The sequence below is a fragment of the Physella acuta genome, unplaced genomic scaffold (genome assembly GCF_028476545.2).
Source record: "Physella acuta isolate Inbredline_101_S28 unplaced genomic scaffold, ASM2847654v3 ptg000897l, whole genome shotgun sequence".
Classification (NCBI taxonomy): domain Eukaryota; kingdom Metazoa; phylum Mollusca; class Gastropoda; family Physidae; genus Physella; species Physella acuta.
The window spans coordinates 518,978-530,121 of NW_026732414.1; the positions used below are offsets into that span (position 1 = coordinate 518,978).

General features: G+C 50.6%; 1 protein-coding gene across 1 annotated transcript; it reads right to left on the reverse strand.

The window, feature by feature from the left end:
* Positions 1-11,144, reverse strand: LOC131952993 (epididymal secretory glutathione peroxidase). Its single transcript, XM_059315969.1, has 5 exons — positions 10,983-11,144; positions 9,434-9,580; positions 8,604-8,848; positions 500-763; positions 1-468 (listed from the first exon to the last, which is right to left on the reverse strand). The coding sequence occupies exons 3-5, from the start codon at positions 8,823-8,825 to the stop codon at positions 448-450; spliced, it is 507 nt and encodes a 168-aa protein (XP_059171952.1). The 5' UTR covers positions 8,826-8,848; positions 9,434-9,580; positions 10,983-11,144; the 3' UTR covers positions 1-447.

Genomic DNA, 11,144 nt, shown 5'->3' on the forward strand with positions numbered 1-11,144 from the left:
TTGGAATGGGTCAAAATTTATTAAACTGTGACTTGTAAAAACCGAGCTTATAATATAAGTATAAGCTTGTTATGTATATTTTATATCATTTTTTATTTAAGCCAAACATAATAAAATTCACAGTTAAAACAAAAATTCACACAAAATACAATTCGTTTAATCTAGCGTAGCTCTATTTATAGTATCCGCCAATCAAAACTTGCAACACAAAAGACCAAACGCACTAAAGGTCAAATGTATCTCGAGTACAGTTCAGACATGGCGGTTTCTGTGGAGAGTTTACACGCCATGTCGTCATCAAGATTTCAGATACTATGAATAGATGTCACGTGACTGTAGCTTTGCTCTAAACAACAGAATGTTTTGTTCTGACCTGTCTGATAAAATTCATTTTTCGTGTTGTCTTAAGTACTGGTATTCGGTGTAGGGAGGGGGGAGGGGTGGGGGTTACCGTGAGGAGCCTGCACGAGCCATCACGCGCTGGTCAACATCCTGCACTAGCCATCACGCGCTGGTCAACATCCTGCAGGAGCCGGGAGAGCCGCCGACGCTGAGCCGTCAAGTCAACGACTGGCTCAAACAGAGCTGTCAGAACTTCCTCAATGTCTAATGGCTCGACTTCCGGTCTGAATCGAAAGAGAGGCACGCCGGTTGGTGATAGAATAAATTTCTCAAAGTTCCAAACGAGGTCACTTATTTTGATTGGCTGCCAGAAGCTCTCTCGTGGGTTGAAGACTCCAGCGGAGGGGGGCGGGCAGGCATCCTGGGGATGGAGGACACATTGCTGTAGTCTGTGTGGTGATGTAGTGTGGGGTATGGTGTGGTGTGTGGTGATCTGGTGTGGTGTGTGGTGATGTAGTGTGGTGTGTGGTGATCTGGTGTGTGGTGATCTGGTGTGGTGTGTGGTGATCTGGTGTGGTGTGTGGTGATCTGGTGTGTGGTGATCTGGTGTGGTGTGTGGTGATCTGGTGTGGTGTGTGGTGATCTGGTGTGGTGTGTGGTAATGTAGTGTGGGGTATGATCTGGTGTGGTGTGTGGTGATCTGGTGTGTGGTGATCTGGTGTGTGGTGATCTGGTGTGGTGTGTGGTGATCTGGTGTGGTGTGTGGTGATCTGGTGTGGTGTGTGGTGATGTAGTGTGGTGTGTGGTGATCTGGTCTGGGTGTGTGGTGATCTGGTGTGGTGTGTGGTGATCTGGTGTGGTATGTGGTGATCTGGTCTGGGTGTGTGGTGATCTGGTGTGTGGTGATCTGGTGTGGTGTGTGGTGATCTGGTGTGGTGTGTGGTGATCTGGTGTGTGGGATCTAGTGTGGTGTGTGGTGATCTGGTGTGTGGTGATCTGGTGTGGTGTGTGGTGATCTGGTGTGGTGTGTGGTGATGTAGTGTGGTGTGTGGTGATCTGGTGTGGTGTGTGGTGATCTGGTGTGTGGTGATCTGGTGTGGTGTGTGGTGATCTGGTGTGGTGTATGGTGATCTGGTGTGTGGTGATGTAGTGTGTGGTGATCTGGTGTGGTGTGTGGTGATCTGGTGTGGTGTGTGGTGATCTGGTGTGGGGTGGTGTGGTATGTGGTGATGTGGTGTGGTGTGTGGTGATCTGGTGTGGTGTGGTGTATGGTGATCTGGTGTGGTGTGTGGTGATCTGGTGTGGGGTGATCTGGTGTGGTGTGTGGTGATCTGGTGTGGTGTGTGGTGATCTGGTGTGGTGTGTGGTGATCTGGTGTGGGGTGGTGTGGTATGTGGTGATCTGGTGTGGTGTGGTGATCTGGTGTGGTGTGGTGTATGGTGATCTGGTGTGGTGTGTGGTGATCTGGTGTGGGGTGGTGTGGTATGTGGTGGTGTGGTGTGGTGTGGTGTATGGTGATCTGGTGTGGTATGTGGTGATCTGGTGTGGTGTGGTGTGTGGTGATCTGGTGTGGTGTGGTGTATGGTGATCTGGTGTGGTGTGTGGTGATCTGGTGTGGGGTGGTGTGGTATGTGGTGATCTGGTGTGGTGATCTGGTGTGAGGTGTGATGTGTTGTGATCTGGTCTGGGTGTGTGGTGATCTGGTGTGGTGTGTGGTGATCTGGTGTGGGGTGGTGTGGTATGTGGTGATCTGGTGTGGTGATCTGGTGTGGGGTGTGATGTGTTGTGATCTGGTCTGGGTGTGTGGTGATCTGGTGTGGTGTGTGGTGATCTAGTGTAGGGTGTGGTGAGTGGTGTGTGGTGATCTGGTGTGGGCTGTGATCTGGTGTGGTGTGTGGTGATCTGGTGTGGTGTGTGGTGATCTGGTGTGGGGTGGTGTGGTATGTGGTGATCTGGTGTGGTGTGTGGTGATCTGGTGTGGGGTGTGATGTGTTGTGATCTGGTCTGGGTGTGTGGTGATCTGGTGTGGGGTGTGGTGATCTAGTGTAGGGTGTGGTGAGTGGTGTGTGGTGATCTGGTGTGGTGTGTGGTGATCTAGTGTAGGGTGTGGTGAGTGGTGTGTGGTGATCTGGTGTAGGGTGTGGTGATCTGGTGTGGTGTGTGGTGATCTGGTGTGGTGTGTGGTGAGTGGTGTGTGGTGATCTGGTGTGGGGTGTGGTGATCTGGTGTGGGGTGGTGTGGTATGTGGTGATCTGGTGTGGTGTGGTGTGTGGTGATCTGGTGTGGTGTGGTGTATGGTGATCTGGTGTTGTATGTGGTGATCTGGTGTGGTGTGTGGTGATCTGGTGTGGTGTATGGTGATCTGGTGTGGTGTGTGGCGATCTGGTGTGGGGTGGTGTGGTATGTGGTGATCTGGTGTGGTGTGTGGTGATCTGGTGTGGGGTGTGATGTGTTGTGATCTGGTCTGGGTGTGTGGTGATCTGGTGTGGTGTGTGGTGATCTAGTGTAGGGTGTGGTGATTGGAGATCTGGTGTGGGGTGTGATCTGGTGTGGTGTGTGGTGATCTGGTGTGGTGTGTGGTGATCTGGTGTGGGGTGGTGTGGTATGTGGTGATCTGGTGTGGTGTGTGGTGATCTGGTGTGGGGTGTGATGTGTTGTAATATGGTCTGGGTGTGTGGTGATCTGGTGTGCTGTGTGGTGATCTAGTGTAGGGTGTGGTGAGTGGTGTGTGGTGATCTGGTGTGGTGTGTGGTGATCTAGTGTAGGGTGTGGTGAGTGGTGTGTGGTGATCTGGTGTAGGGTGTGGTGATCTGGTGTAGGGTGTGGTGATCTGGTGTGGGGTGTGGTGATCTAGTGTGGTGTGTGGTGATCTGGTGTGTGGTGATCTGGTGTGGTGTGTGGTGATCTGGTGTGGTGTGTGGTGATGTAGTGTGGTGTGTGGTGATCTGGTGTGGTGTGTGGTGATCTGGTGTGTGGTGATCTGGTGTGGTGTGTGGTGATCTGGTGTGGTGTATGGTGATCTGGTGTGTGGTGATGTAGTGTGTGGTGATCTGGTGTGGTGTGTGGTGATCTGGTGTGGTGTGTGGTGATCTGGTGTGGGGTGGTGTGGTATGTGGTGATGTGGTGTGGTGTGTGGTGATCTGGTGTGGTGTGGTGTATGGTGATCTGGTGTGGTGTGTGGTGATCTGGTGTGGGGTGATCTGGTGTGGTGTGTGGTGATCTGGTGTGGTGTGTGGTGATCTGGTGTGGTGTGTGGTGATCTGGTGTGGGGTGGTGTGGTATGTGGTGATCTGGTGTGGTGTGGTGTGTGGTGATCTGGTGTGGTGTGGTGTATGGTGATCTGGTGTGGTGTGTGGTGATCTGGTGTGGGGTGGTGTGGTATGTGGTGGTGTGGTGTGGTGTGGTGTATGGTGATCTGGTGTGGTATGTGGTGATCTGGTGTGGTGTGGTGTGTGGTGATCTGGTGTGGTGTGGTGTATGGTGATCTGGTGTGGTGTGTGGTGATCTGGTGTGGGGTGGTGTGGTATGTGGTGATCTGGTGTGGTGATCTGGTGTGAGGTGTGATGTGTTGTGATCTGGTCTGGGTGTGTGGTGATCTGGTGTGGTGTGTGGTGATCTGGTGTGGGGTGGTGTGGTATGTGGTGATCTGGTGTGGTGATCTGGTGTGGGGTGTGATGTGTTGTGATCTGGTCTGGGTGTGTGGTGATCTGGTGTGGTGTGTGGTGATCTAGTGTAGGGTGTGGTGAGTGGTGTGTGGTGATCTGGTGTGGGCTGTGATCTGGTGTGGTGTGTGGTGATCTGGTGTGGTGTGTGGTGATCTGGTGTGGGGTGGTGTGGTATGTGGTGATCTGGTGTGGTGTGTGGTGATCTGGTGTGGGGTGTGATGTGTTATGATCTGGTCTGGGTGTGTGGTGATCTGGTGTGGGGTGTGGTGATCTAGTGTAGGGTGTGGTGAGTGGTGTGTGGTGATCTGGTGTGGTGTGTGGTGATCTAGTGTAGGGTGTGGTGAGTGGTGTGTGGTGATCTGGTGTAGGGTGTGGTGATCTGGTGTGGTGTGTGGTGATCTGGTGTGGTGTGTGGTGAGTGGTGTGTGGTGATCTGGTGTGGGGTGTGGTGATCTGGTGTGGGGTGGTGTGGTATGTGGTGATCTGGTGTGGTGTGGTGTGTGGTGATCTGGTGTGGTGTGGTGTATGGTGATCTGGTGTTGTATGTGGTGATCTGGTGTGGTGTGTGGTGATCTGGTGTGGTGTATGGTGATCTGGTGTGGTGTGTGGCGATCTGGTGTGGGGTGGTGTGGTATGTGGTGATCTGGTGTGGTGTGTGGTGATCTGGTGTGGGGTGTGATGTGTTGTGATCTGGTCTGGGTGTGTGGTGATCTGGTGTGGTGTGTGGTGATCTAGTGTAGGGTGTGGTGATTGGAGATCTGGTGTGGGGTGTGATCTGGTGTGGTGTGTGGTGATCTGGTGTGGTGTGTGGTGATCTGGTGTGGGGTGGTGTGGTATGTGGTGATCTGGTGTGGTGTGTGGTGATCTGGTGTGGGGTGTGATGTGTTGTAATATGGTCTGGGTGTGTGGTGATCTGGTGTGCTGTGTGGTGATCTAGTGTAGGGTGTGGTGAGTGGTGTGTGGTGATCTGGTGTGGTGTGTGGTGATCTAGTGTAGGGTGTGGTGAGTGGTGTGTGGTGATCTGGTGTAGGGTGTGGTGATCTGGTGTAGGGTGTGGTGATCTGGTGTGGGGTGTGGTGATCTGGTGTGGTGTGTGGTGATCTGGTGTAGGGTGTGGTGATCTAGTGTAGGGTGTGGTGAGTGGTGTGTGGTGATCTGGTGTAGGGTGTGGTGATCTGGTGTGGGGTGTGGTGATCTGGTGTAGGGTGTGATCTGGTGTAGGGTGTGGTGATCTGGTGTGGGGTGTGGTGATCTGGTGTAGGGTGTGGTGATCTGGTGTAGGGTGTGGTGATCTGGTGTAGGGTGTGGTGATCTGGTGTGGGGTGTGGTGATCTGGTGTAGGGTGTGGTGATCTGGTGTAGGGTGTGGTGATCTGGTGTGGTGATCTGGTGTAGGGTGTGGTGATCTGGTGTAGGGTGTGGTGAGTGGTGTGTGGTGATCTGGTGTAGGGTGTGGTGATCTGGTGTAGGGTGTGGTGATCTGGTGTAGGGTGTGGTGAGTGGTGTGTGGTGATCTGGTGTGGGGTTTGGTGATCTGGTGTAGGGTGTGGTGATCTGGTGTAGGGTGTGGTGATCTGGTGTAGGGTGTGGTGATCTGGTGTAGGGTGTGGTGATCTGGTGTAGTGTGTGGTGATCTGGTGTAGGGTGTGGTGATCTGGTGTAGGGTGTGGTGATCTGGTGTAGGGTGTGGTGAGTGGTGTGTGGTGATCTGGTGTGGGGTTTGGTGATCTGGTGTAGGGTGTGGTGATCTGGTGTAGGGTGTGGTGATCTGGTGTAGGGTGTGGTGATCTGGTGTAGGGTGTGGTGATCTGGTGTAGGGTGTGGTGATCTGGTGTAGGGTGTGGTGATCTGGTGTAGGGTGTGGTGATCTGGTGTAGGGTGTGGTGATCTGGTGTAGGGTGTGGTGATCTGGTGTAGGGTGTGGTGAGTGGTGTGTGGTGATCTGGTGTGGGGTTTGGTGATCTGGTGTGGGGTGTGGTGATCTGGTGTGGGGTGTGGTGATCTGGTGTAGGGTGTGGTGATCTGGTGTAGGGTGTGGTGATCTGGTGTAGGGTGTGGTGATCTGGTGTAGGGTGTGGTGATCTGGTGTAGGGTGTGGTGATCTGGTGTAGGGTGTGGTGATCTGGTGTAGGGTGTGGTGATCTGGTGTAGGGTGTGGTGATCTGGTGTAGGGTGTGGTGATCTGGTGTGGGGTGTGGTGATCTGGTGTAGGGTGTGGTGATCTGGTGTAGGGTGTGGTGAGTGGTGTGTGGTGATCTGGTGTGGGGTTTGGTGATCTGGTGTAGGGTGTGGTGAGTGGTGTGTGGTGATCTGGTGTGGGGTTTGGTGATCTGGTGTAGGGTGTGGTGATCTGGTGTAGGGTGTGGTGATCTGGTGTAGGGTGTGGTGATCTGGTGTAGGGTGTGGTGATCTGGTGTAGGGTTTGGTGATCTGGTGTAGGGTGTGGTGAGTGGTGTGTGGTGATCTGGTGTGGGGTGTGGTGATCTGGTGTGGTGTGTGGTGATCTGGTGTGGTGTGTGGTGATCTGGTGTAGGGTGTGATCTGGTGTGGGGTGTGGTGATCTGGTGTAGGGTGTGGTGATCTGGTGTAGGGTGTGGTGAGTGGTGTGTGGTGATCTGGTGTGGGGTGTGGTGATCTGGTGTGGTGTGTGGTGATCTGGTGTGGTGTGTGGTGATCTGGTGTAGGGTGTGATCTGGTGTGGGGTGTGGTGATCTGGTGTAGGGTGTGGTGATCTGGTGTAGGGTGTGGTGATCTGGTGTAGGGTGTGGTGATCTGGTGTAGGGTGTGGTGATCTGGTGTAGGGTGTGGTGAGTGGTGTTTGGTGATCTGGTGTGGGGTTTGGTGATCTGGTGTAGGGTGTGGTGAGTGGTGTGTGGTGATCTGGTGTGGGGTTTGGTGATCTGGTGTAGGGTGTGGTGATCTGGTGTAGGGTGTGGTGATCTGGTGTAGGGTGTGGTGATCTGGTGTAGGGTGTGGTGATCTGGTGTAGGGTTTGGTGATCTGGTGTAGGGTGTGGTGAGTGGTGTGTGGTGATCTGGTGTGGGGTGTGGTGATCTGGTGTGGTGTGTGGTGATCTGGTGTGGTGTGTGGTGATCTGGTGTAGGGTGTGATCTGGTGTGGGGTGTGGTGATCTGGTGTGGGGTGTGGTGATCTGGTGTAGGGTGTGGTGAGTGGTGTGTGGTGATCTGGTGTGGGGTGTGGTGATCTGGTGTGGTGTGTGGTGATCTGGTGTGGGGTGTGGTGATCTGGTGTAGGGTGTGGTGAGTGGTGTGTGGTGATCTGGTGTAGGGTGTGGTGATCTGGTGTAGGGTGTGGTGATCTGGTGTGGGGTGTGGTGATCTGGTGTAGGGTGTGGTGATCTGGTGTGGTGTGGTGATCTGGTGTAGGGTGTGGTGATCTGGTGTAGGGTGTGGTGATCTGGTGTGGTTGTGGTGATCTGGTGTGGTGTGTGGTGATCAGGGTTTCTTCCAGACTTTTTTCTCCGGGGGGGGGGGGCGGCACTTGAAATTTTCGGGGGGGGAGGGGCGGTAGACTTTCTTCGGGGGGGGGGGGGGGGCGGACACTGTAAAAAGTATATATTTTCTATATACATTATATAAATTTCATTTCGTTCGGGGGGGGGGGGGCGGAAACTCTGGTGGTGATCTGGTGTGGTGATCTGGTGTGGTGTGTGGTGATCAGGTCGACCCTCAGCCTTTAATTAAGGACGACCCCAGCCTTTAATTAAGGACGACCCCAGCCTTTAATTAAGACGACCCCCAGCCAGCCTTTAATTAAGGACGACCCCAGCCTTTAATTAAGGACAACCCCCACCCAGCTTTTAATTAAGGACGACCCCCAGCCTTTAAGGACGACCCCCAGCCTTTAAGGACGACCCCCAGCCTTTAATTAAGGACGACCCCCAGCCTTTAATTAAGGACGACCCCCAGCCTTTAATTAAGGACGACCCCAGCCTTTAATTAAGGACGACCCCCAGCCTTTAATTAAGGACGACCCCAGCCTTTAAGGACGACCCCCAGCCTTTAAGGACGACCCCCAGCCTTTAAGGACGACCCCAGCCTTTAAGGACGACCCCCAGCCTTTAAGGACGACCCCCAGCCTTTAATTAAGGACGACCCCAGCCTTTAATTAAGACGACCCCCAGCCAGCCTTTAATTAAGGACGACCCCAGCCTTTAATTAAGGACGACCCCAGCCTTTAATTAAGGACGACCCCAGCCTTTAATTAAGGACGACCCCAGCCTTTAATTAAGGACGACCCCAGCCTTTAATTAAGACGACCCCCAGCCAGCCTTTAATTAAGACGACCCCCAGCCTTTAATTAAGGACGACCCCAGCCTTTAATTAAGACGACCCCCAGCCTTTAATTAAGGACGACCCCCAGCCTTTAATTAAGACGACCCCCAGCCAGCCTTTAATTAAGACGACCCCCAGCCTTTAATTAAGGACGACCCCAGCCTTTAATTAAGGACGACCCCCAGCCTTTAAGGACGACCCCAGCCTTTAAGGACGACCCCCAGCCTTTAAGGACGACCCCCAGCCTTTAAGGACGACCCCAGCCTTTAAGGACGACCCCCAGCCTAGACTGAGCAACTGACCTTTAGAAACGTGTATAACGGCATTTGATTGGCCCCGTTGACGTCTGCTTTAGCCATGAGCTGAAGGTCACGGTGTGGGGTGAAGCCACCCCCGGGCCGCACAAAGTGAAGGCCGTTGAGAATCTCCGTGGCGTTGGCCCCAGGCTCCTGGTGGCCGAACTGGTCACATGGGATGGCCAGGACGGTCAGTTTGGTGGCGTGGTGGCCGAGTAGTGCGTTCATCTGGTGGTACTGGTGGGTGTGTTCTAGAACAGAGGTTGGTGGGGTGGGGGGGGGGGGGGGGTGAGATCATTGTTTCGCGTGGAACAAAGGGGTCAGTTTTTAAGACGTGTTTTGCTTATATCTTAGCCATCCTCGTGTTGTGTAGGCTCCTGTGTCAGCTATACTAGTACTTAGTGTGTAGTGGATCTACTACAGACATTGAGCTATACACAGCCGGCGTGTAAACTAATTTGTGCTCAATTTTCCATTAGCTCTTTCCCCGGTCTTCTAATTAATTAGCCTGGCACACACCATAATTGAAATCTGGTAGCAGTTAATTGCAGTTAATTACCTTTTCGCATTTTGTTACGTCATGTTGACACGACTGTGTAGCTATTGAAGCCCCAACCACTACTGAACACACACCTGAACACACACCTGAACACACACCTGAACACACACCAAAAAACACTTGAACACCAAAACACACCACTCAAGACACACATGAACACATCTGAAGACACACATGAACACACATCTGAAGACACATGAACACGCATCAGAAGACACACATGAACACACATCTGAAAACACACATGAACACACACATGAACACACGAACGACCTACTTCAGTAAGTTGCCACATTGATGACCATGGTCAACCTTTGTGACGTCACATCCCCCAAATACATCTCCTGACCTTTGTTGATGTCTTGGACGACAAAGTCACGTGCAGTCGTGTCGTCTGCCGTTGAGCAGGTGGAGTAGTAGTGGCCTGGATCATACGGGGATCACGTGGTGTCACGTCATAGACAAGGGGATAAAAGGTGATTCGTATTCAGTTAATTAAGTACACATGAGTTACATACACATTAACTAAGTACACACGAATTACGTATACTTTAACTAAGTACACACGAATTACGTATACATTAACTAAGTACACACGAATTAAGTACACATTAACTAAGTACATCTACTTATGTAAGGACATGGTGTAAGAGTGAAGCCGAAGTGAACTTTGAACTTATATTTTGCATTCACAAATGTTTACAGTCACTTTTTACCTTCTCGTATACGAAGTATAGAGAAAGTAGTGTAATCGTGCAAAGAAAATATTTTTGCAAATCGCTACGTTTTACACCTCCCTGAGTCGGAAAAATATAATTTTGCTATCTTGTCCATATGTCTGTGTGTATGTGTGTCTGTGAGCACGCAGCTACGTTGATGACATTTCATATGCAAGTATTATATCAAATTTCTAGTTCTGTATCAACTTTTCAGCAATTTCCGCACTTATGAACTTATTTTACTTTCAATTTTTCAATAGTACTTGAGTACTGTTTCGGATAGATAAATGAAATTTCACTTGTAAGTAAAAGATCTAATTCTCTGCCTTTTTTGAAATTTGAAAAAATTCCGTTGACCGGAAATAGTAATTTACGCTATTTCCGATTTCTAATAAAACGCATGTGAATTTACAAAGTACTAATAATATTACGCACTATTATATGCAGATTTTTTTTGGCGTTCACTTAATGCGCAATTCTTTTTTCTAAGAGATTCTATTCTATTTTAAAAAGTTTAAATAATAAAAAATGAATTAAAAATCATGTCAATATCCCGAGGTCCATCCCCTGTAGTGTTATAAAAGAGTATTCGAGAAAGTTTAGGGGAGATCACTCCCGGTTTATTTAGTATCTATCCTTCGGAAACGAAAATAGTGACAAAGATAATTTTTTAAAATGCATTAAAACGTTTAATAACAAGCTTTTATGTGATCATGCACTAAAGAAGATAAAATAAATGATTTTCTTTAATATATATAACAATACACTATTATTTTGAAAGTTTGTTTCCCAATCTAAAAAAATACTGTGTGGTTCGCACACATAGACAAGGGACGTGCAACCGACACTCGCGCGCAGCGCGGGGCGCTCTGCTAGTATTTATTAAGAATTTCGGAGTCAAGGGCCTATATGGCGCATAACAAGTTGACATGTAATACTTAATTGTGTAGAAACTAAGAAGAAGATTAAGCATATGTTCATAAAATAAAATGGTGAAGCAAACACACACCCAACCCCAAGGGAGACTAACATATGGTGAACTAACTGGTCCATAAACAGACAAGCGGCACACGACAGACACACAACAAGCACACAGCCAACCTTTACCTCCGTGTACGTCTGCTACAAGGGTTGCGGCCAACCACAGGATGCCCAGCAGGTCAAGCTGACCTACGCTGCTCCAACCCATCGTTTGATATCACACGACGAATGTATGGCTGGCTTCAGTCGCCTGCTTATATACCCTCACACTCTCTCACACACGCAAAC